Here is a 27891-nt window from a genome sequence, read left to right as displayed (position 1 = left end):
TAAAAAAATATTAAAGTTATCAACTCTTCAAATCATAAAATAAGATGGAGTTTAAATCCAACATCAGTTGAAGGAAATTTTTTTAAATCTCAAAACAAGTCTGCACAATAATGTACGATATATTATATGAAAAATAAGAACATAAATTGAGAAAAACGTTATATCATTTTCTATAATATTCACATTAATAAATTGAAGCCTAATGATATTCAACCATTCCTGATTTTACCGGGATTGTTTTTGTATATGAATGAATAAATAAATAAAATTCCTGCAGCTAATCAAATAATAGTCCACCAATAAACATGCGAAGATTCGTTTGGCATTGAATCCTTTAGGTGTGATAAGTGAGATGGCTTTGAGAAGAGTGTTGAATCGGTTTTACTCTTTTCGTCGACACTTCAAAGCCGTCGCTGCTTCCATTCTCAGCCATTGAGAACGAATTCGCGACAGTCGTGCATAGAGACCCACCCCTTCGATAATGCACTCGAATTAAATGCACTTTTAAAGACGCCAAGTCTGAATTCGAGGTTGCGAGTGTCGTCATGACTCTCTTTCAGTCTCTCTCTCTCTTTCAGTAGTTGTGATTGAATCTACTTCGTTACTCTCAGTTCACTCCATCAGCATCTCTTCTCAAGAATCGCGTCTATCAAATAGAATGTACACTGCTACTCGCTTATTTCTGTTTGCCTTCAGTGCTTTCAGTCCATCAGACCTGCTTTCAGAGAAGAAGCTTTGCTTTCAAAGAAGGTAAGATCTGATATAGGAAATCAATCAGAAAGACGAAATTCATTTTGAAAGCAGTAGCGAGAATATCCTCGGCTCTTTCACTATTCCAATAAACCACTCACCAAGAGATCTCAAAAGTTCGCTATTGACAAAAATGAATGATAGCAGTGACTTCTACATTGGGAATGATATTACGTGTGTTGTTGGAAACGGTTTCGGATTTTGAACCATTTAGCTTGATGTCCATGAGATATCAAGATACAAAAATGGAGGTTTGAAAAAATAAAAAAGAGAGAAATGATTTACGCAGAAAGTAGTTTACAATTTCACGCATTACAGCAGCAGTTTACATTGTTCTTAATTGATGAATAGAATAGTACTTAGTACTCAATTCTATTGTTAACCTCCCAAATTAAATAATGTCGTGGTAAAAATGCTTTCCTTCATATCCAGCACTTGAAAACTCACTGGAAGTTTTTTTTCTCATCAACATTGCACTAGATTGAGATTCTACTGACTTTCATTATTATTATCACCAATTATTACAAATAACTAGCCTAGTGGTATAAATATGTTTGTTCTATGATCAGACTTGCTATGATACAAGCTCACACAATATTAATGAAAGAGTATTGCCTTTTCAATTTAGTCTGCATAGAAGCATGTAGGCTGTTCCAACGATACAAAAACCTTCCATTCTTGAAAGGTAGATCCGCTTTCAAATAAAACTTCCATTCAGTTCAACAAACGATGAGACAGTGATGTGTATATCCTCGATTTGAAACCGCTCGAATTTCTCAGAAATCCATAATACCCAACCTTCAATTTATATAGGATTCCATGAATTCAAGGATTCATTCTCTATGGATTCGTCAATTTTTAAAAGTTTGCTTTCCGCTACTGTCAGAGAAACCCATACGATATGAAATGAAATTCATTTTTCAAGTAATACAGTCAATGGACCCCGGCAGGCTCATTCTGTAGTGATATTCACTTTAAACAGTCAACATTGCTCTAAACAGTCAAGCATGGACTCCATGTTTTTCATTCAACCGTCACTGACAGTTCAAAAAAATCTCAGTAAAAGTTGTATCTCGTTTGCTTGCTCTCTCTATCATTAAAGGTTTGTTTTTCATTATGAATATGTGAAAAATTGACTCTCCAACTCTAACTCGATGACGTTAGCTTTTTTAAAAAGGTAACATTCGGTTTTATTCCGAGTTGCTCGAGACTTTTCTGATAGAAAGTTGGAATTACCGAGAACCCATGACAGATAAATTGATTCTATTTTATCCAGGCTACATTCGCAATGGAAATTCAACCACAAGATCGAAAAGTCGAGTAATCCTGGTTTCCTTATCTTTCATTTTTCGAAGTAGTTTCGAAGCTACGAAAACTGCTGACTTTATTCATTCATAGTTTTAGTATTTTTGCATTTGTCGAGAATTGCAGTATTGATAATTCTATATAATTATATTCTAGTATATTCCAAGCAACGTTAGTAGACAGATAACTAACTTTGTAACTTATGTCTACTAACTTTGTATTCCAAGTACCTGGTTACTTCCTTTCTATAATTATTATATTCATAATGATAGAGATAATGATAAATTCTGACAGCCCATAGACCATATCGGATAATCCATATCAGATATTCCCTATGCGTTCCTGAATAATGCTTTCAGAGGCAGTACAAAAATAGTTATCGTATTCTCTTTGTTGCTATCAATTAATTCAATAGCAAGAATCCAATGGGAGACAAAAGGTTCAATAAAAAAACTCATTCTATGGTTAACATATGAATTTATTCATTTAATTAGCATAATTCCTAAACAACCTATACACAATGAGACATGAAAATTAAACGTCACAGATTCTCAATCTCACGAGTATGTACAAATGTTATGAGATAAAGGTAACTCTACTTCAAGTTGAATGATTTGGACGACTTGTGTTTTCTTGATGATAATTTCAATCGTAGATTTGAAAATCTTATTTGATATCAATCCAATTTTTGAGTCAATGATTGACAGGTACAATGATAAAATACTTCAATTGAAACATAATAAAGATAAGGATGATGGGTCTTTATGGTGTTTGATTGGATTTAATAAATTTCCATTGTATTTGAAACATATTGTACATGCATGCTTGAAACAGTAACTAATAAGAATATTGTTAACTTTTTGGCACATAATTATTCCAATACATTACATGTGAGGTTGAACTCAGAACTATTTTAAGGAGTTGTAAAGCTTTTGTTTAGTATATACGAGTCACGAATCGGAGGAAACCTATTTCCAGAAAGAAAGCTGAAGGCGCTCCAGCTTTGGGGGGAAAATTTTACATTGCTCAAGTTCAAAAATTCTGAAAGTTTTGCTTTCTTGTTTTCACAAACATCCATTGCTATTGAACTCTTAATGGGCTATATAACACATCATGGTAATTTGGATGATATTATTTCATTTCAAGCCTATTCAAATTAAATTGAAACAAAGCGTTTGACTTTATTTTACAAGACTACATGGAAACAAACTAAATTGAAGCGTTATCAAACTATTGCATGTTTTCAGTTAAAGCTTCAATGTATAGAAGGGAAAAGCATAGGACTGACTATAAATGTTGCTTGTGATTAGAGTACAACAACAGATTTGTTGAGTTAACTTCTCCCACTTCTTGTGGCGGAGCAATGTTTCATTAATAAATTATCACCTGTTATGATGGGTTTGGAAGGATTCACAGTAATGTTATTAACAGTCCTTGAAGCATCATACAATTACTGTATTTACAATATCATAATATTTACAAATAGCTTGATGGAACCATCACTTGATCACGTTCTCTAGAGCTTGAAATCGAACTGAGATTTCACGTTTTGCAAACTAGATCAAGATACTTAAGAAATAGGAAATAATCGGATCAAATGCAAACAATATAAAATGATATCATAATCCATTTAAGTTTGCTTTCTCAGAGTTTTGAGCAGACTCCCACATACTTCATAAAATTGGGCTCATTCGTTTGTTCTTAGGATTGCAATGCAAGGATTCGAATTGTAAAAGTCTTTGTGAGAAATCCACTTCCTTGTTTATTCAGGAACAATGTACATAATCTAAATGTAGTAGAAGTAGTAGGACCACTGATAACCAAACTGCTAAGAAACCACCTGTTGGAGAGAAGCGCAAATTATTATTATGAAAGAACGTAAACCTAATACAGTAGTAGGAATCCATCAATTAATTTGATTACTGCCAGAAAGTAACAGTATACTGGTAGATTTTTCAGGAATCAATTATAATGTTGACGAAATTTATCACCATTGTGGATTGTCTTTCTTAAGATATACCATGAACATTTTTGAAAGTCTAAAAATCAATATTATTACAGTATAACAATACACTTAAATAGTTCTTTCTATGTACTTTTTTAACTTTTCAAACGAGGTTGAGCAGTTTTTCATAGATTATTGACACTTGATAGCTTCTAAATGAAGAATACATGAATAAATTCTATGAACCGTAGTCAAAAAATGTATTATTACAGTATAACAATACACTCATATAGTCATTTTTATACTTTCTCAAACGAAGGTAAGCATTTTTTCTTAGACCATTGACACTTGAAAGTTTCTAAATTAATTAATTCTATGTAATATAAAATTCAGTGTAATTAGCAGTAACCATAAAGTGGCATACAAATAGAGGATAATGATTGTTGTAATTCTTCTCACATTATAATGATTTGGAGTCAAAAAGAAAGTGACAAAACAAAAGATGAAACAGAATAATGTGCATAAATAATATGGATAATATTCATGATCCTCTACGTTTTGAAACACAAATTCATATTAATCACTACTGAACTACTCGAATGAGTGTTAGAATGAAGGTATGAGATACTTTTATGATAAATCAATGAGTAATCACCTGTCTTGTTGGCTCCACTGATAACCTTTATCGGTTTCGGAGGGGATGAAGGCATCGGAATCTCTGTGGACAGAAAATACCAAACCCAAATGAAAAATCGAAGTTCAGGCCATTAGCCTCATGATCTCACACAGATTAAACAACTTTTGGGTCGAGGTAGAGTAATCCCTAGTGAGGAGTCTACTCATTCAGTAAAGTATACCTAAATCAACTTCAATACTTGTAGGAACATTATACTTGTAACATACTCTCACTATAACTATGTGATACAATGAGCTAGAAAAGATAGCAGCTATCTTTCTCTATGGTATATTGAGGATATATTTATACTTATTATATTTATTTATGGCACTCTTGAGGATATATTTAAATCAGAGATATATTTCTTGCAATAAATGACCTATGTACCACCTCAGTGTTCTCCAAAAACAAATAAACAAGATAGTACTAAGAAATCAGACAGTTTATCGTTTTATCGGTTTTAGACAGTTTTTCTTCGCAGTTTTTCTGCGATTTACCATATCAATAAATGTCGTTATATCTCGTGAATATGGAGAAATTTCAAATAAAATTGTTTGATTTTATTTAAGACCAGCAAAATAGATCAATCAAATTGGTGTATCATCTGCAGTATTTTCCGGTACCTATCCATACAACACATTATTCCGATTCTTTAAAGTTGAAAAGAGAAAACTTTGCTATTCGAGAGATAAATTATTATTTCTAATCACGATGATACATGGTGTACCATACTGTAGACAGAATCATTTATAAAGTATTCTAGTTCAAATAAAAAATGTCAAGCTACTCAAATTATGAAATGATAGGAAGTCTTAAACATTAACATTTGGGGAAAATTGAGGAGTCATACTACGGAATTCAAAGATTGAAAAACAAAGTTTTCATTCGGAAAACTTATTTGGCTAAAATATCAACCAATATGCAGCCAAAGTTGCATTTCCCCAATTAGAGTTTCCTTCAAACGTTTCTGGGGAAATGTCCCCCTGGAAACTCAATACGGCTACATAATATTATTATTTGTGTTCGCCCCTCTACTTCCAGTAAGGGTAAAAGGAAAGGGTCAAGGTGGAATAGTCACGCTGTGGCTGAGAATAATTATCACTCAGCTAGGGTTCAATTAATCTGAGTCCGCTAATTTCACAATATTAATATTGCATGGTGTAACGCCTCTCGTTTTGAGCAGTATCTACTCTCATAGTTTCAACCATATCTGAAATACTTTTAGTCTTTGACTAGGAGAAAATTTCTTAATGTCTTTGATGAAAATCCACCTTATAAGTAGAGCTCCCAAACCATACAAGTTTCTTCCAAAATACTTTCTCAAATACTTTCGATTTTGGCAAAAAATCATCATGTACTTTTAAAAAATCATCCTCCTAATTGAAATGAAACTCCTAAACTATAATTTTCAATAATCAATTATGTATTTCTTTATATAATTTGTGAATTTTGGCTGGGCATGCACTCACCATAGAGCCGGACGGAGCCCTCAGTTTCGCCGAGTGAGTTCTTGGAAATGCAGCGGTAGTTGCCGAAGTCGGTCGGCCGAAGGTCCCTGATGGTGAGTTTCATGTGGCTGCGGTAACTGGCTTCGGCCGAGTCCAGCGAGTACTTGGCCGACGGTAGGATGATCACGTTCTCGTGGATCCAGAAGTTGATGGCGCGAGGGAACGCCTCTGTGTGACAATCGATCGTCACATCTGTCCCGGGCGGAGCACCCACCAGCTGGTTCGGCACCCAGATCATTGGCCCGACTGCAACATGCAACGGCACACACCAATTCCACAAACAAATTAATATTAACTACAGAAAAACAATAAGTGCAATAATATGATTATTCCAACTTTCAGCCAATTTGAAAAGAAATATTACAATCGAGAAAATACATGCAATAGTATGAATATTTCAACTTCCAAAAGTTCACACCAGTTTGACAGAGAAATAATCACAGTAGAAGAAATACATGAAAAATATAAATACAATATAATAATATGTAAGTATCAATAATCATAATGTTTTAGAAAAATGCATCCAGATTACACGTTACTTTAATTCATAACATGTCTACCTCACTTCTTCTTACTTATTTTCTTATTAATTCTTTCTTCTTCTTACTATTATTCAAATGAAATAAAAAAACAGACGCAGTACCCTTTCATCTATTACTTAAATACTGCGACTTATTAGTCCAGTCAAATGGTCGTTTTCCAGGAAACAGCCCCGAAAGAATTTTTCTCGACGGTTCTATATGTGTTTTGGGGCGCTGAATTCGAATCTGAAATTTGCTGACACACCAGAGGGTGGCTTAACCCCCAAAACCCCCAAAAACCCCTGAAATTTCGGACTATTTTTAATTTTTCCATTTAATCTCGAAAACTTCGAGTTTTTGGAGAAAAATCATTCTCTAAGAAATTATATATAATAAAATTTCCAATAAATTGAGTGATCGCGCAGGATTCTATCATTTTTGGATCTGGAGCTACGAATTTTCAAAAAAGGGGTATTTTTAAGGGGTTTTCAAAATTATGCAAACCTACCACTTCTCCCCTATACAACTTGGATATTTTTCTAGTATAGATGGAAAACCACATATCACGTGATATAATAATTAATTATGAACGGTATTCCTTAGGAATTTTTGAATTTAGTAGTGGAGGGAGGGGCAATACTCCCAAAAATAGAAAATCATGTTCTACAGCCAAAATAAAAATTTTTCATTATAATACATTTTAAGGCCTTCCTAACCAAAATATATATATTTCGGCTGAAATCATCTCACGAGGGTTATTTTCTATGAGAATCGCTCATTAGAAACATTTAATTTAAGTATTTCCTAGTAGGGGGGTACGTCATAAGGATACGTCAAGGATCAAAACTTTAAACACTTATAACTTTTGATAGAACGATCAGATCTCCTCTTACTATAGCTCATTCTTCTCAGCTCGTCAAGGCTGTTCAAAATAATGTATCATAACTAAAATTTGATGAAAAAATAAAAATTCCTATTTTAGTGTATTTTACCCCATATTTAAATAAACAGAAAAATGACCAATTTCCATATTCAAAACTGTGTATCTTGGTAACCCGAAATGATAAAAAATGGTTCTTGGTCTTAATTCGAAGAACAGATTTTTTTAAAAATATAATCGCGAAGTAAGATACGTTTGTTTCAAAAAATCAAGAAATTTACGATATTTTCCTCATTTTCACAGTTTCGACAGTTTTTCGATAATGAACAGTCATGCAAGATGGATTTAAGGCAATTTGAGAGCATGTAACTCTCTTCATTTGATACCAATCGCAAGTTTCTATCATGTATCTTACTCGTTTTAGAGACTCTTGAATAACAGTGAAATCGCAGAAAAAATAAGCAAGTGAAAATAATAATTTCTTCAATTGGCTGTAATTTTTGAAATAAAAAGTTATTGAAATCAGAAAAAAACGGTATTGAAATCAGAAAAAAGGTATTAAAATCAGAAAAACGATTTATGGGAGCGAAAAGAGGAGAAGATTCTCTACAACCTTGACTACTTTTTGGATTTTTTATCTGAAGTATTTCACAAGATACGCAACTTTGAATATGTGAGAAATTTGTTATATGTTAATCATTTTCACAGTCTCGCAAAAACTTCACAGACTGTGAAAATGATTAACATATAACAAATTTCTCACATATTCAAAGTTGCGTATCTTGTGAAACACTTTAGATAAAAAATCCAAAATGTAGTCAAGGTTGTAGAGAATCTTCTCCTCTTTTCGCTCCCATAAATCGTTTTACTGATTTCAATCAGAATTATGTTTCAAAGGATTTGCCCTGGAAAAGATGAGTGAATTACACTTACAGTCACAAATATATATATATATATATATATATATATATAATATATATATATATATATATTATATATATATATATAATATATATATATATATATATATATATATATATATATATATATATATAGAATGTCCTGTCTTCAAAGTCTTCCAATACAGTCTAAAAATATGTATATTTTAAGACAGGACTGGCATTTGAGAAATCCTGCGACCCCGTTTCTTAGAATTGGCATTCTATTTTTGACTGTAAGTGTAAATTCACTCATCTTTTCCAATGCAAATCATTTGAATCATAACTCTTCCAAAATGTGTTGGAGGAAAATCATACAATTACAATATTTGCATGGATCTATTCTTTTAGATCTAGATCTATTTGCATACTCCATTCCTACCATTCCACAAATCCCAAGACATATGGGATGAATCAGTGAAAACAGATACATTTTTAAATCTTGAATTGAGAATTTTCTGTAGAAAGACTGTAGGCATTTATCACGCAAGATGCAGTCTTGAAATTGAAACATTCAGAATGTCAGTCGGCCAGTTTTGGGTTAACAGGCGTGAACAGGCTGGAAGTAAGAAATCGAAATAAATCTTACGCCTTGTCTAGGACGTGAAAAGTGGCCTATAAGATATAGCCTATAAGGCATGCTGACCCTTGGTCGGGCACCCCTCGCTGTCTCTTCTCCCTTCATACCTCAACCCACTCTACACAAAATTGCAACACCTTTATGTTCTAGCCGACCGACTTATCCGATATACCACGTCAACGACTGCTTTACGACCAAACAATCGAAACGTGACGTAGAGTAATGCCGCAGAATCAACGGAATAATGGGAAAAACATTAATGAGACTGAACAGGAATATGACTTGCTTCAACAACAAAGGTTGGAATAGACAGTTTGAGGAGAAAGGTTCAATATACTATGAAAGAGTCAGAATCACGATATCAACACAATAAAACATTTTCATGAATTTATTGTTGTTTCTTATTTGGTAGAGAATACTTAAAATTTTTTTCATTTCCCTTTTCAAAGAAATTAGCATAATACTGTAGGGTTTTTTAGATCAAGCGTGTAAGCAGTAGAGCAACAGATATCTGAATGTCCGTAGAGTTTGTGATCAAACTAAAAACATTCTATCACGATATAGGCTACAGAAACAAATTGAAGCTAATCAATAGCATATAAAACTTTGGCAAAACCATTATTATAACTACTGTATTCTTGAATCTTACTTTTTATTTATAAGCTTTTGGTCTTCATATATTGATTACGGTGTTATGATGTTACAATGCCGGTACAATGGTTCCGGCTGATATTTGAAATATCTATCTATTTTTTCTCATCTTTCTCTGTCAAAAATGCCTAGATGATCCCACTGTTTCAATCTCTAGTGTCAATTAGGATTTTGGTATTCCCATCACTCCTATAAGTAGAATATCTTTAGTAAGATATCTTTTCTATAAGTAGAATATGGAGCTCTATTTTTTTAGCTATCACAGTGTTATAAGTGAACCACCCAGGTTTTCGATTTCCCGAATTTATAGATTCTAGATTCTCTGATGATTTTCAATTCACAATACCACCTTCACTTTAAGTAAATATTTGATACCAGAGATCTCATGTTTCATCAAATCAATATTTATAGAAGGAGATTTGATACCTTACATTCTACAGTGATAAAATAATTCATGTATTTACAAAAGTACCTTATAAAGTCATGATTATTATCACAGTCCACTATTAAATCACTATACATCCTCCTATTCAGAAAGAGATCTGATACTAGAAGTTGTGAAAATAAAAAAATATGTTATGAAGTTTGCGTTGCTGCAAAGAAATTTTCGATGCCATCAATCTCATGAATATCACAGTCAACTATCTTTGTTCACAAAGATTCAATATCTGCGCTCTCAGGATTATTAGTGTCGTTTAATGTGAGAAATACGTTGGTAGTATGCGCTTCCACTTGCAATCTGTATTGACGTTATTGAGCCGCTGTAAATTCAAGTCAACCAAGTAGAAGTGCAGTTTCGATTCTGCCATCTAAAGTGGATCGCCTTATCCCCAACCAGGAGATCTTGTCACACTGGGAAGTGGCGAGATAAATTGCCTTCTCGGAGATTCTCGGATATCGAGACGGATACACGAGAAAGAAATTGACTTTTAAGGTTAAGAGATTCCGATTGGATTCAGAGTCCTCCTTTCAAAGCCCAACTCTCAAGTAGTAGCTCTCTCAGTAGAGCCACTGAGAGCTCCAAGTCACCAACAGCTGAGCGTAGTGTGTTGTGCTTTTCACAAATTCCGCGTCTACCATCCGTCTCTCTTGAACGGTGACTCATTTCTTGCGTCTGACACATGAAAGACCGCCAGCTCTTATAAATGAGCGCTCAAAGCATAAACACTTATAAATATCTCGTTGTTTAGAGGCGGGTAGCTGGGGAATTATCAAAAGTGCTCTGAAATTGTTCTCAATCTTTAGAATGTTCTCAAGAAATGATAAATGACTGTATAAATAGACACGTACGGTACCAGTAGCCTAAACCTATTTCAATTGGTTCTGGATGAACGGTTAATTGTTGTAGAACAAGATTCGTAAGGAAAAATAATTGATTGTTCTTTTAGTTTTAAAAGAGCTGTGAATTGATCGGTAACAATCCTTTGATTTAAAACTTAAAAGCTTTTAACTCTGAAAGAAACACCTCACTAAAATGTTTATGCATAATGCTTCAAGTTTAATGTTTCTAGTTACCAAAGCTTAATCCATTCTAATCAGAGCATGTTTCAAACAAAGCTTGAAGGTCATTTCGTACTAAACTAGTTTCCTGGGAGAGATGGCTCGCATATCAGGATCTGTCATATAGTAAAATATATTCTATGTAATCCAGAATGTCCATAGTAGTCTAGTACCTATACCAATAATCAGAACAAAACGTGATGGTCATAATGAACATATACTAAACAAGTTCCCTGGGAGAAATAGCTCACTAGAATACTTCTATGGTGGCTCCAATCAGTTAACGATCGAAACTAAGCTATAGGTTAATGCGCCAGATGATAATAGGCAGGTGAAAGAGTGGTCTATCATGAGCAGGCGATCACGTGACTAGTGAGAGCGTGGCGAGAGGATAGCGTGAGGACCCATGGCGCAGGTGTATCCATCACACAGATAAGCGCGGCGAATATACACCGCCAAATATGGACACTTGTGCTTACGGAAAATCCGGCCGGAATTCTCCAATGAGCTGTTAAATAAATAGACGCGTTACAATGTTGCGACCGCGGCGTCCCACCGATAATCTGTTTTGAGTTCAGTTCGCAGCCATAATTCCAGGGCCCAGATCAACGGACAAACAGTAGCGGCTGCGTCCTCGACCCCTCTAATCCGGACAGCCCCACCCTCGCCACTGCATACTCCGGCCACCGGGAATTAGCATAAGGAGCGAGGCCACCAGGACACATGATGGATGAACGCGAATAAAACGTACACATTGCCCCTTTATCTTTTTTGCCGTCTTCACGTCTTTTTTTGCCTCTTATGAACTGTTTTCTATGATAACACCCTTTTATCCGGCTTGAGCGCATATCTGAACCCTCTCTAACTCACACTCTTCCTACTTCTGTTTCTCTCTATCGAGTCGGGAAACAGAGAGAAGCGAGAGAGTCGTCGAATGGGAAACATACGAATGCATAACATCAAAAGAGAGTCGCCGGCAAATGGAATTTTTAATGGCTTAGGACGAGAGAAGGTGGGTGATCCACCTTTATATTCCTAAGACTGTTCCTATCCTATCTCATGCCTCGACTCAGTAACTGAAATATTCTTGAATTCTGCGCCGCCTGGAAACAGTCTTCTATTTACTGAAGAGAAACAGATTCGCTTCAGCTCACTCAATTAATCAATGTCATTCGCGAGAGGAATATTTTGATGCGAGTGCAACAGATCAACAAAAGAAAGATGGATTCTAGCTGTGACTAGCTTCCAGTCAAATATTACTCAATAATCTATGTGTATCTCCCATATTTTTTGGCGTATTATTTACATACTTCATCCCATTATTCTGCTTCATACATATTCTTCAATTGGTTTTCAGATAGTTTGCCTTCTCTGATCCTACTAAGATTCTTCAAAATGGGTTTTGAATCTCTGAAAAAATTTAATTTAGGTCAAATTTGTTCTCAAGTATTCAAGTATAATTGAATCTGTTATTGAAGTTCTCATCATAAGTGTCTGATCTGTTCATCATTCCTGGATAATCTCCAATGTCAGTTGTAGAACAATAGACCCTGAGCCTTATTGCATGTAGAGAATTAGTAATTTTGAACTTCGTTTGTTTGTTCTAAAAGCTTCCCAGAGACTCTTTTCAGAGTATAATAATTGTAAAAATTTGAAACACAAAAGAAATCACACAAAGGAACTCTCTCTACACACATATTCTAACGTGAAATAGAATACTCCACCCATCAACAAGCTTTTAAACTCCTTCCGAGAAACATCGATATCTTCATAAATTTTCAAATGAGTAAAGAAGTTTACTAATAAATTTATGGCCCATATATGTTTTTTTTTTCAAAAAGATCTGTACTGTTGTATAGTAGACCATAGTCTCCTATTTCTTGAATTATATCTATGAGTAGGTATCGGCATTTCTAGTCATAGTCCTTTTCTTAACGTGCATAATCACCTCATAGATATAAATAGAGGGATCGGTTGGTATACCTAGCTCTTCAAAATGATTTCTACAAGAAAACATTGGCATAATTCCTTCAATTGCCCTTACATTTTTTATTTGAGCTTGAACAGTCTTTCCAAATTCTGATAGGACACACTCCACACGTTAATAGCACTACAGAGTAGTAGAGTGTAACATAATATTGAAATGAACATAACCTACATAAAATTTGGATGATTCAAGACAAAAATTTAGAAATGGAAAACGTTTAGGGGAAAGCCTGTTTTTTTTCTTTTCTGACTATTGTACTGTTCGCTCTATCCAATAAATAAATGAATAATGGGAAATAGTAAAAATAATAATATAAAACTGTAACGGTTAATTATAGAAAACATTTTGACCATCAATTTAAATACTTTGACTGGAAAATCTATTACATATCATTTATTTCATGCATGAAAATTGATTGCGACTTACATTCAACGTCAAGAGTTATCCTCTTGCTGACAGTGGGAGGGACGCCATTGGTTGCTATGCACAGGTAGGCTCCCATCTCAGTCCGACTGATTCTGGCCAGGGTCAGTTGCGCTCCTTCCAGGGCGTTCACTGCAACCAAAGAGACGACAATCATACATTATATATTATTACATCATATTATATTCACATGATTCTATGATCCATGATCCCTATGGGTTGATAACCAATTTCTTTAAGTCAGTCATAATCTAGTTAGTCATTACTCAACTTATGCATAGCCAAGCAAAAACAATGCAAAACATATGCAAAACAAAACAATTATTACTGTAATTTAGATTAAATGATGTGTTTTATATGTTCTTAGAATAAATCTAGGAAATCCTACTACGGAGACATCGAATTTTATATTAAAAACTTTTACTTCTTGAACAATTTGATGGTTGTCAAGGGATGCTAATATGAAAAAGAAATTATTTTCTCTGAATAGGCATACTATAATTTTAATCAGTTTGAAACTACAGCAGTTTGGAAGCTCAATGTTACTAGCATAATATTTAACATTTTTCATATGAATTTAGTTGATTATTTACACAAATTGAAAATAAATGTGCGAACTAAAACTCCAATTGAGATGATAACCATTTAAATTTGAATACTGAGAGAAAATTCAAAAATCAAGGAATCATTGACCGAGCGAAGTGATGTCTAAGATTCAAGTCGACGGTTTTGCATTTCTCTTTATGTTTATATGTTTATATTTATGTTCCGCATTTACAGCGAAACGCGGTAATAGATTTTCATGAAATTCGACAGGTATGTTCCTTTTTAAATTGCGCGTCGACGTATATATACAAAATTTTTGGAAATTTTGCATTTCAAGGATAATATACAAGAAAAAAGGAGCCTCCTTCATTCGCCAATATTGGAGTAAAAATCAGACTATAGAATTATTCATCATAAATCAGGTGTCTAGTGGACTATAATACTACCCGTTCAAAAACATCTACCATCTTGAAAATGTATCTTTCCATCAACGTTAGTAGACAGTTGACTATAATACTACCCGTTCAAAAACATCGAACATCTTGAAAATGTATCTTTCCATCAACGTTGTAGACAGGTTGCAGCCAGACCTGATAACAGCGCTCTCACTCACATTCCGGGACGACACGTCACGGTACGATAGGACAGAAAGCTCTATGTTTATTTAGGATTTTTTCTTGACATTTTAAATCGATAAATTATTTATCATTTTCTGAGAAAACATAACAACAGGTCAATGCAACTTACTGAGCGCAAGGTCTTCTGTTCACAGAACTACTAGTATTGGAGCAGTCAGTAACTGCTGCTATCTACAGGCGAGACTCACAAATACATTTTCAACAGTCGACCAATCAGGAGCGAGTCCGAGAATTGTGGCGTGGCTACAGGTGTGATCTAATCGTTCATGATTCCAGCCTTGATGACTTTCATCTTTATTGAACTTGCACTCTGTTGTATTATTTGGTTCTACTCCATGTAACATTATTAAATATGCAGTTGATTACTTTTACAAATTGGAAAAAGTGCCGTCATGTAGTGGCGGGATTATAAAATACACTTTCAATAGTCAACCTATCTAATGCGAGCTCAGAGAAAGATGAGTGGTAATAGATGTGATCTCATAGTTCACAATTTCAGCCTCGTTGACTTCCATCGAATTGAATATTGAACAGTTATAACTTAGTGTTTCTTTGCTTCGCGCATAATTCAATGATAATTATTATTGATACTTGAGCTGAAAATTGTGAAAAATCTACAGGAAGCACAGATCCAAGAGAAAAGGCGTGTAAAATATTCACAGAAACTATTTCCGACACATTCCAATGTATGATTTGGAATTTGATTTTTTGTGCTACAACCATCCTTTAAAACATTTGAGAATATGTTTGATAATAAAAATATAGAACTAGGATTAATTATTTCAACCACATACTTACTACAAATGCTATACTATAATAATGAAGAAATTACCTTTTTTCCGTCGATCCAGAAAAATAGGTTGACCATCTTCTCTCCTCCAGATGATCTTTGGGTCAGGGAAGCCAGCTGCCTGGCAGTGGAGGGTGAGGTTTTGGTTTTCTCTAGCGGCTACTGAGGATGGCGTACTCTCGTCATCTACTATATTGGGGGGCACTGCACAAGCACAACACGGTCAGCAATACTACCAAAGGTCTCAGGATCCAGAAGTATTGTTTTAATCCTTGATCGGCATCCTCACTTGTCAGGATTGAGGATTAGAGGTTGATGCCTTGATCACTATCAAGAATCCAACTATTGAATTCTCAATCACTTGTAAGATTTATCAGAATGAATAATCCATATTTCAATTTTTATTGAAAATTCGAATTTTAATTCATTTACTCACAGGACTATTCAACACTCTTGAAATCAGGCACTTATAAAGCACAATATCATTACATGGAAATAGAAGGAATTTCTGTAAGTAAAGCTTTCCGATCACATCTTCACCAATTTTTGAATTAACAAAGCATAATATAGAAACTAATTCTTCGAATAGATGTTATGAATAAGAATTTCGTTTTTGTTCAATATTTCACGACACTACAGTCGGTACTATTTCTGAATTATTTACCAGCAGTAAATAGATGAATTAGAATTTGTCATTATAATTTCTCAAAATAAGAATGAAATTTCATTTTTACTGAAAAAGAGAGTATCATCATAACGTAAAAATCTTTGATTTGATAACGAGTGTTTCGTTTTATACTAAGAGCAACAGCCGAAGTCAAATTGTTTCATGTTCATCCTCTATACACATTGAACATACGAGCAGCAGGTCAGCTGCTATTAGATTGATTCCTGGTAGCCTATTCAATATCCAACCACAGGTAATGGAATGTAAGCTATCGACATTTCATCAATTCCTATGTATTACTAATACCAATAATATTATATCATGATGCATGGGCATTCTGCTTTGTAGGCTTCATCATCACATGATTAAAGGATACTTGGATAGGAACACGAGTGCATTCCTGCTAAATCGTAGAATTATACAGAACTCAATTTCAAATTTCAAGTTATACTCGCTACAATTGTGAGATATAAATGATAATTTGTTTCAGTTTTATTTGATAGAATTTGCATAATATAATTATGAAAACCTCTAAGTTTAGTCAATTTTGGACTACTTAATAATAGTCTAACGGTAAGATAGTTTTGGTTAATTGTATCCCAACATTTGCTTCAATATTGAATATTTTGTATGAACAAAATTCACTTATCACATTCAATAACTTTTATGGTAAAACACATTTTTTAGTGTTGTAAAACAACTTATTACACTCTCTTCTACATTGATGCCCAGCTCACACGGTCTGATTGCTTGCAACTACAGTCACAAACCAGTTGCGTACGCAACTGTTTTGCAATCTTGGCAATGTATTTAAGTGTGGAGACGCAACTACTTCTTGATCAGTCTTAAACCAGCCTGAGACCATACGCATAGAAACGTGGGCCCGCGGTTTTCAGTTGCAAGACTTCAAACTTGCAAACTTGAGTTGCAAGAGATCAAATAGAATCAACTGATTTAAAACCGCCCTTTTGTTCGTGTGAGTACGTGCCGTGTGCGGACTGAAGTTGCAAAGACACTTAGTTGCAAAGTGGTTTCAGACGCAAATCGTATGCAAACAGTCCGACCGTGTGCACTGGGCCTTAGCAATACAGGTGAATTTTTCTTTTATTGCACTTTTAGCAATCCATGGTCCATTTCAAATAAGCTAATTTCACACTAGGGCTGGCCACTAACGGTAGGACATGCATGATACACATGACGTTATACATTGTTGTGACGTCACATCGAAAGGCTTCTTTCATTGTCTTTTGAGACAATGCTTTTGTATATCTGCATGTTTGTAGTTATTTTCGCTGCTCTAATTAAGATTAAATTATTTCTATATAATTATAATTTGTAACTATCCAGTGGTTTATTTATTGTTATTGGTTATTTTTATTTTATGTTAGAAGCCTATCGCTGAAGGCAAAACATGATGTTTGAAGAACTACGAGACTTAACCTATTTCGTACTATTTGTTATCTAAATTTGGAAGAGGAATATCACAAGGTTACCTCATTTTTCCACTCCCTATCATTTAGATAATGTACTTATTGTATAAATGAATAAATGTTGAACATGTGTGTGTGCATGATTAACACGCATGTTGATAATGCATGCCCTACTGTTAGTGGCCAGACTAATGATAGAATGAATTGGAGATTATGGTTTGAGGATGAGATTACCGACTACTTGCAGGTATCCGATTTGGCTAATCATGGGGTTGGTGTTGACCTGGCACATGTAGTGGCCCCTGTCCTCCTGCTGGACATCACTGACATGCAGCTGCCACGTCTTCTGGTTGTCGTGCGACACACTGAACCGAGGCACCCGCGCCACCACCTGTCGGTGGATCGTCAGGATCATCTGTCGGTCTATGTGGATCCATGCCACCTGAATCCAACAATGCATTACTATTAGTAATCGCAACACGAAAAATGAAAAACTGTACAAGTATATTTTACAATCTGTAAAAGTAGGTATAATTTTATTGGGTCCCATGGGAGACTCAGACAGAGTTATACTGAGAACACACTGAAACACTGACCCAGATGGTGACAGCAGGTTAAGACTGACATGGAGAGGCTTGGAACGACAGAAAATGTTGCTGAGGAGCGAACTACGTGAAGACAGTTTGTTAGTGTGGTCAAATATCAACATAGATATAGATGGCCCTGGGAATAAGTAGGTAAGTGGGTAAGTGAAATAATTATAACATTTTACTCACATTTTACGACAAGAAGAACTTTGTACCCAATTACAGAAAAACCAGCTAAATATTATATCTCAGAAAATATATATGAATAAGCTACATTGAAGTTTTATGATGAAATTCGCTGTCCTGAAAAATGAATCATAAGAATATAACAGACACAAGATCATAAACAAGAACTTAGTGATAGAGTCAACGTTATTCAACGTTATTTTTCTACTTAGTTCCGTTTGCACAAAAGCCGGTTAAACTTCAATCGTGATCAATTTCACGAGCACCTATCAGAGAAACCTTCTTTTCGGATCTGAAGGGTTCTTTGATTATTTTATTTCCACATAAATACGAGTAGCCCTAACCAAGAAAGTGAATATTGATATTTATTCAGCCTATGATGGCAGATACACAAGAAAATATCCTAATGAAAGAAGTTTATGATTTGCTGTGAAGGTCTGCTTAAATAACTATTCAAGCTGCTATCAAAGTAGCAGCTCAGCCTTATCAAGGAAGGTATGTGAATCGTTCATAATTATTTCCAAAATCATCACTTATAAATATAAACCAATTACAGTATACTATATTGCCAGACTCATCAATTTCCGATTCGCATTAGGACAGGAACATTCGAATTAGATTGACGTTCTCAGTTCGAGATAACGAACGAAACGCAGAGTTTGCCTGATTAGTTGATCGTTCAAGGCAAGATCCGCAAACCTTGGTCTCGGTGACACTTCAGTGTCAGCTCACCTGGATGGGCTCTCAGTAAGAGATTTTCTCAAGATAGCCTACTCCACCAGGAAACGAGTCACGTACTGCGATAAGGCTCAAATGCTTCGTTTATTCGCATTAACACTAATCTCCTGCATTCTGTGGCACTTGATTGCCAAGTTAATCAACAACTCACTGTCTATCGTGGAGTGGTCCGCATCGGCAGGAAGTGCTCTTCACTGTTCTGGGCAAAATTAGCCAACATGGGGAACGTGACAACTTCAGATCTCGGTTGACTACTGTACGGCTCCTCCCTTCTCTGTCATCTCATACGTTCTGGTTCACCGATGTAACACTGTCTTAGCAAGGCACTGTTTTGTCTTAGCATAGCACTGTTTTGTCAGAGTGTTCTCAGAGAAAGAGTTCGTGAAGAGAACTGTCATGAGAGTTTCCCAAGAGTTGGCTGAGAGCGTTAACCGACTAACTGATTCAGACAAGAATTATTGAGATTTTGGTATCATTGGAAACGTTTGTTTAAAATATGCAGTATGGAAAACTTATGAAATCTTAAAAAACTTGTAAAATAGAAATTGAATAAAAAATAATCTTGAATAAATAAATCATATAAAACTTGAAAATCTATAAAATGGTATGTATGATGTGTAAACGTGTTCATGATGACTGGGAGTTCAACTGCAACCGAATAGGTGGTTTTCTCGTTCAGATTTTTCGCTCTTCTGTAGAATTGTGAGAAAAGAGAGACGTTCAATTTATTTTAATCTCGATTTGCTCCATTTTCTTCTTAATAGCAAGCTTAGCCTATATGAATATTTTCACTTTATTATCAATTATTACTCATCAATTGCAACGATAAGTGAGGGTTAAGCAATGGTAGATTCAAGCTCTAGCGTTTCGAGTGGTGATATTTTTAGAGTTTTTAAGGTAATAGAGTAACTCTCTATTGCTATAGAATTACAAATATGTTTTATCTTGGAATTGAGAATATGCGAATAGTTTTGTGATATTGTCAATGATATTATAATCATTATGCGGACTCATATTTATAGGTAATAAAGATCAATATAATATATAATTAGGCCTTAGGCCCCCTTCCAAAGGTCTCTAGCACTTGGAAATAGTACAGGACGATTCCAGATAAGAAGAGTATTCCAACTGAACTATCTATTCAGAGAAAGGAGAAAGCAGAGTGTATCTATCTGTATACTATAAAACTCTATCTATACTAGCTGTCTGAGGTAGCCTACTTAAATAAAGGAGCGCACTCGGAGAGCGAGCAAAGGCCAAGGTTTATTCATTAGTCAGCGATTAATCGTGTCGAGAGTCGGAGGAATCTTCTGCGAAGCGGAAACTAAAACAAGGCTTGATGGTCGATGACCGGCAGTACGCCTTTCGAAAGATAAATCGCCGGGCGTTTTTTTAATATCCGTCGTAGAGCTGTTACCGCACACACCAGTGGCAATTAGGGGGATGTGATGGAAGCATCGTGATGCTAGTAGCATCGCCGCCACGCAAAGCATCGTGATGCTAGAAGCATCGCCGGCAAGCCACTCGCCGAGTGAAGGGCTTCCTCGCCCTACTACAGACTACCGACCGTCGACGGGGGAACCGGTGAAGACCAGAGCAAACACTGAATGCAATAGTGACAGGTTCTCATCCCACTCCGCTTTTCCTCGCTCTACTCCCGTGGCGCAATTGTTGATTTTCTACAGTCGCTGGTCCTTTGTTCTAAATCCTCTTCTCAGTGGCGCACTGATGTCACGCTAGACTTGGCTCTTTTACAAAAAGACAAAAAGAGACGCGGATCAAGAGAAACTATTTTTGTTTTCTTACAATTTCCAGTGAATGGCACGCGGCAGGGCACTTTCCTTACCTTCCCTTCTTCATCGTTCGTCTCCACATCCATCCATTCTCTTTATCATCGTCTTTTCACTCGCATTCCCTGCAGACATATCTAATGAAATATGCTCACTAGAGGCAAATCATTCTCGTGGGCGGCTGAGCTGTAAGCGTTCGTCCTTTGAGTAAATAGAGCAGCGAGTCTCAAGGAAACAAAAATAGCCCTCAAGAGCAAAGGAATGAGCCGTTACTCGGTGCATTAACAAAAAGACGAGAAAGATCTCAACGGTCGTTTCCATTTCTATATCAACCACTGTAGCAAATGCAGAGGTCCATTTGAAGAGTCATCTTCAAGGCGTCAAATCTGTGAGCCAATAGATACCAATCTGATAAAAAAACATTTGTTGAATTCGAGGGAGGAATTGAAAAAGAACTGAGGAATGAATAATAATACATTCAATGTGGATCAAAATGATTATAGGATTGTATGAATGCTTAGGCCCGGTTGCACAAAAGCCGGTCTAATTTTAATTGTGATTTATTTCACGAGAACCAAACAGAGAAGACGTTTTCGAAAAGACGGCTTCTCTGATTGGGTTCTTGTGGAATTAATCACGGTTAAAACTTAACCGGCTTTTGTGCAACCGGCGCTTAGTGTTTCTTCAAGAGTGTTCCATCTTCACTCATGGAAGAATGGAGTTGGAGAGTTTAATTTTTTGAAGTTCTTCATTTCGATTAATCTCAGTAACCTGGGAAATACTAGATCGATGCAAAGTTATTAGGAGGAGCTATTTGTGAATTCCAAATCATCATAACTTATACCTCATGAATCATCATATATTCCATAGCATCCATATTACTAAAAACTTCATTGTACCTGTATGAATAAACACGATGAATAAACTTACTGATAAATAAACTCGATTGAAGACTGAGAACAAATAGTTTATTGAGGCTATAAAATATTATGCATTTACGATTAGGAATGAACATTATTGTATTGCTACTCAAATCATTATTCACTTAGAATTATAAAAATTTTATAAAATTAGAACACCAATAATTACAAAAAGACAGATCACATGCTACCCAAACAAATTACCATATACTACTAGTATATTACCATATACTATGGGACACCTTACATGATTGTATAATATATCATATTTTCAATTATATCATGTATGATTATTTTATATGCTATTTTATAATAATCATGATTCGTTGCATTCAGTGTTATGGATATGTTATTACACACACTTTAAAAATCTACTGATTGCTGTCTATGATCTCCTGAGCACAAGTGAAAAGTCAGAAATAGTATTTTGGTGACTGAGAGAAAATAAGACTGGAATAGTTGCCACAACATGCATTCAAATAGCCAGTATTCAATAGCTGTTGGCTGGGTCAAGCATGTCAGAGCAAGAGTAATTCATATCTGACATATTTGATTTGATTTTGTTCGTTGTGTGGGGAAATACTGTACAGAAACTCATCTTGGCACTGGGAATGTGCACCGTGCAGTAGAATATTGAGAACAAAGCAGGTATAATATGACACAATGTCGATCGCAAACATTGGCAAATTAAACAAAAACAAAACTTAATTGAACGTAAGGATTGGCAGCTGTTGTGTGTGGTGATGGTCAAACGAAAACTTTCGACCGGTCTAACAATACCAGTCGGGTAACAATTTGAAATTGAGTTGTTTGATCGGAACATATATAGTCATGAATAACAATAGGTTGCTCTATTGTTGAATTCAATATTCGCTCACAAAATAATAAGCTTGGGCCTAATTGAGTGAGCTGCTACTCGAATTCCAGAAATCGATACCAACCACTTCATTACCTGTGCGCCCATCAGCTCAAGTGGATAGACAAATTACACCAATGATAATATGGTAATATAATATGGTGGTGGGGGGATTCTAGTTTGGTAATTTGTATTCGGCTTTTAAAACACTCACTACTCTTGAGTGACTGCTAGATATGATCAACGTTTTATAATAGATTCACATCAACGCGCATCGTCGGATCGTTAAACATCGTATTAAACCAAACAGGTAAACATATATGATAATAATATATTGTGAATAAATTGGTTTTTCATTATAATTACGGAGTGATCAACTCATATTTCTAATGGATTAACATCACGTCTTGTTCTGCTTCGAAAATTGTTTCTCGAATAGGTTGTCAGGTTCCCTCTTACACATGAAATCTAACTTCTCACAGTTTACGTTGAAATTCCAACCAACTCGAAGCCTAAATATATCAAGGCAGTATAACACAAGTTAACGATCCCATACCATGACAGTTGATTCCCCATAAATTTCACATGTTAGAACTATGCCTTTACAACATACATTCTAATAAAATCCAGGCTCATACATATTTTAAACTAAGACATCAGAGTAGCTTCACGCAAGTCTCAAGTCTTCAGGGCACATAACAATTCTACAGAGCACTCACTACTTGATAGTGGCACGTCATTCAAGATGAACAGTTCGCTCACGATTATGATTGTCTGCACTTGAACCTACAAAGCTTTCAACGTTTGATGTGGCTAACATGTAATCTCACCGCTGGAGAGAAAGAGAGAGTGTGAGGGCGTGAGAGAGATAGGGAGAATATATGTAATCGCGAGACGCATTTAGTTGACAACTGACGTGGTTCAGGGTTCAGAACCGCCTCAAGCTGTATTGAACAGCTTTGGACTTGCTAACGAAAGGTTACTTTGACAGATGTAGATCTATCTATTCCAGCATGTCAAACGGTTGTCTGTTGTACCATCATCACTGTTAGATGCAAAATATACTGAAGAATCTATGTTAGAAATGGATGTATGCATGAGTTTACTTTGATGATTCAATGGAACAAAGATCAACATTTTCTGCTCTCAAATGTATGACTTCCAACCTTAAATAGAATCAGCAACCTCAATACCTTTTAGTACCATGACTAATTTTATCTTACTTGTGCATGGGTCATTGGAGAATCTATGTTTGGAGTATATGTTATCACGACTTGAACATAAATTTGAACGTGAAATTTGATAAGAAATGAGAAGTAAATCATTGAACGACATAAGTGAATAATGTTTACTTATCTGTAATTGATTGATCAATTACCTCTACTGAGCGCCGAGTTTGAACTCCGCATCCTTTTTTCCTCACAACCCGAATCAATGGTGGGGATGAAGAGACCTATTTCAATTGAGGATAAACCAACGCTCACATGCAAGTATCTCATTATAAAAAAAATTCTATCCTATTCTTTTTTGACATCTCTGTTCCTCCTGTAATATGGTTATTTGTAGAAAGGATGACTTGAAGATTGGAGATTCGTGTTATGCTCTCAAAATTCAGAGACTACTCAACTGAACGCGAGTAATGTTTATGGCTGTATCATAAGCATATCAAAACCCTTCCCTCTCACAACAAAGCCTCAAAATTGGTTCGACCTGCATATGCCCTCTCTCTTCCTCCTCAAAACCTTTAAATCAGCACCTGCTGATAACAGCATCAGCAGTCGTCCTATCCATGGATGAAAATTGCGTAAAGGCTGCCGACTACTTAGATAAGAGGATCCACACCTTATGAGAACACCTTGATACTAGCGGCTTATCACCAGCGACATTCTTCCTCCACGTTTATAAAAGCACTCGTTTTCAGCGCTCGATGCCGTAAAGAAACACGCCAGCTCACAGCTCACAGCTCACTTCTTGGAAACGAGACATGGCAGGCGACAAACTTTCTTACACGAGATATCAACTTTCTGAGAAAAATTTTCCTGAGATATTCTTATCGTTGAGACTTTTTCTTGAGTGGGTGCTGTGGGACTTGCGAAGAGAGTGAGTGTTCCCTGATCTCTGACAAAGCTCTGAGAATCACTCAATGGAGGTTTTGAGCTAAATTTAGTTATCACGAGTAATAATGGGCGAAAATTTCAATAGAGTCCTTAGTTTTTCCATTTCGATACCTATTTTTGGGTTTTCCAACTATATAAAATAATGTTCTATTTAAGTTTGGGACATTGCAGCCAAAGCTTTGAACAAAGAGAAATATATATTTCCTTGTTATTGCAACTGGCAGTATCGTGAATAATTAATTTATTGTGGGTGGAGTACGACTATACTAGAGTCAAAATAGGGACAATAATATAGAATTTGTTTGATCTTATCAAACGTTCCAATCATTCAATGAAGCAGTAGTGATGTTGAATAGTGCCAAATTTTCTCTGTTTTAGAGCAACATTACTCAAGCCCTCAAACGAATGTCCCAGCATCAGTCTCCACACTTGTACGTATGTGTGTCCCAAAATAGATGGTCCAACTAGAGAGTTTTCAGTTAGAGACATGAGGAACACTGTTCAGAATTTCATTCACAAATAAGAGAGACTAATAGAATAACGTCCTACGTCGGTCCATTCAATACCATGTAACTTAGTAGAGACATACATTCAGGCAGCTCAATGCGCCCACCTCAAAATGATGGAATATGAATACGTCTTAAAAATGCATCAAAGTTCTCCAAACAGAATATTTCTGTTGAAAAAGACACATCAAATATTTTAAAATTTGAAATTTGAAATTTATTTGCCAAAAAATTCATACATTACAAAAATTTGATATAATGATCTAATATAAATAAAGATATGATGAAATAGAATTGTTTGTTAATAATGTTTTTAATTCTGTTATTGAAATAGTAAAAAATGCTACGGTTTTCAGCTGATGCCACCACTGCAACCCTAGTTATAATATAAATTGATCCCAATGGTATTGATACTAATACTATCAGGTTGGCGCGGAGACTTTCGGAATGTCGAACATTGACAACAGAAACCATGGGCAGATAGTAGACAGAGTTAACTCTATAATGTGTAAGAACCTTTTCTGTATACTTGGATAGAATTTTCATAATTATTGTATAATTCCTACTGGAAACATCAATCATTTTTCATCTCGTTGAGCTGCGTATTATTGTTATCTTATTGCTTGTAATTGTTAACCTTGTGAATTGAAATAAGTGAGATTGGAATTTGATTTTGGCTTTGAACTTGGAGTTTTGTTCATCACAGAAGGCTCTAACCCAAATGATAGTATTGAAGAATCGAAAAATTGACTCTATTGTTAATCGCAGGAAAAACTCCACTCTTGGATATTTATCGAATAAGCAAGAAAATCTCCTAATAGGTCGCATTTCTCAAATTCCTCCAACTTCCGAACTGAACGTACTTCAGTTTCAAATCTCTGTTACCGAGGTGAAGGAATTATGCGCATGCGCAATGCAGTAGGCACAACTTCAAAGCACCCTCAAGCCAGATGTCATGCATTAGAGTATGTAGATTATGACGAGCATATGAATGGAGGAGCTTAGCGAAAGTTTATATCGCTGAAAGTTTACTATGAACAAACTCTGAATGGAACAAAGAAACACACGCATTGTCTCACAGGCTGGATTAGGTAGACTGATGATGGCTGTTATCAACTTAGACGGTTGTTTACCTCGAGAAAAGGATTGATATGATTATTTTCAGCAAGTTCCGTATGAATTTTGTAGATGAAAGTAGATATTTTGTACTCTATCTTGTATTCTCGTAGATATGATAATAATTTATTTCTATTTCAGGCCTATTCCCATATCATTGGTTTAACTTGTAGAATTGTGAATATTTAGATATAACACTGACCTATCAATTTCGTCAAATGAAATTAGTTTGAAAATAAATAAGCTGAAAATTAGAAATCATGATCTAATTATTCCTTTATTATTTCATGTTACATCGATAGAATTGAAGACAAACTGAATTGAAATGTCTCTTTTCAAGCTTTTTTGAGTCCAAACTGTGATATGAGAAATAAAAATTATTTTAGATAGATAATATTATTAGAAATGTTAAGAAAGGAGGACAAAAATTCATACTTCACTTATTAAGAAAAATTCAAAGTTTAATCAGAATTCATCCCAAATTTCATAACTTTCAAAATTTCATCGTGAAGTAACTCTATTATTTGGACTAATGTCCATTAAACCAAAAGTTATTGCTAAATGAAGGAAGAGAGTAAGTATTTCATGACTGTTTCAACGATCCAAATCATACTTGATGAGTCGCTTCGTTCACTTGACTATGCTATCCCATTTCACTGTCATCCAATCCTTTTTTCAAATTATTATTATTCAACTGGGTTCAACTTATTTCGCGAAACATCGAGAAGTTACTTTTGCTTTGCATTGTCTCATGTATCTGTCTAGATTCATTAGGCTTTGGCTTCCGAATTCGTGGGTCACATATTCCAAAATTCGAGCATACTTTCCACTAATATGTTCCATGATATCCATGTCAAGCTATTCAGAGGACTGAATTATCGTATTTAATAGATTTTCTCCGGATTTCTCCAGTCATTCTATTATTGTAGAGAATAACGTTGATTTGTGTTCATTTTCATATCGGTTTTCACGAATTTATTTCTTGTTCAGGTTCATTCTTTTCATATATTAACAAATGTCTTCCACTGAGATGATGATTCATTACACAGTAGAATGAAGTTTCGACCCGTTTTAAAAGTAATGTAATAGTAATTTGAGACCAACTATTATTCAAGATTGAGGACTGAGTAGTATTTCGATACATTTGGGGAAGAACAGAAATCCAATAAGAATAAGTGCTTGATCTCTTTGAAGTAATATTTTATAATTTTTTAAGCATAAGAAATCCGAAATTAAATTAGTGGAAAAATCTAAATAACATATAGCACTCTTTTTAATTAGTGGAAAAATCTGAATAATATATAGCACTCTTTAACATTTCAACAGGATTTTCTTGGCAG

General features: G+C 35.1%; 1 protein-coding gene across 1 annotated transcript in view; it reads right to left on the bottom strand.

The window, feature by feature from the left end:
- Nucleotides 1–2509: 2509 nt before the first annotated feature.
- Nucleotides 2510–27891, bottom strand: part of LOC111049115 (lachesin) — a 51999-nt gene continuing 26617 nt past the window's right edge. Inside the window, exons 3-8 of the mRNA XM_022335120.2 lie at nucleotides 17970–18177; nucleotides 15681–15842; nucleotides 13668–13796; nucleotides 6146–6430; nucleotides 4656–4718; nucleotides 2510–3895 (exon numbers count right to left, since the gene is read on the bottom strand). Of these exons, the coding sequence (XP_022190812.2) occupies nucleotides 3822–3895; nucleotides 4656–4718; nucleotides 6146–6430; nucleotides 13668–13796; nucleotides 15681–15842; nucleotides 17970–18177 (921 nt within the window). The 3' untranslated portion in view covers nucleotides 2510–3821. The remainder of the gene's footprint in view (nucleotides 3896–4655; nucleotides 4719–6145; nucleotides 6431–13667; nucleotides 13797–15680; nucleotides 15843–17969; nucleotides 18178–27891) is intronic.

The sequence above is a fragment of the Nilaparvata lugens genome, chromosome 2, assembly GCF_014356525.2.
Source record: "Nilaparvata lugens isolate BPH chromosome 2, ASM1435652v1, whole genome shotgun sequence".
In the NCBI taxonomy this organism is placed as follows: Eukaryota; Metazoa; Arthropoda; class Insecta; order Hemiptera; family Delphacidae; genus Nilaparvata; species Nilaparvata lugens.
This window is presented reverse-complemented; position numbering and strand designations above follow the sequence as displayed.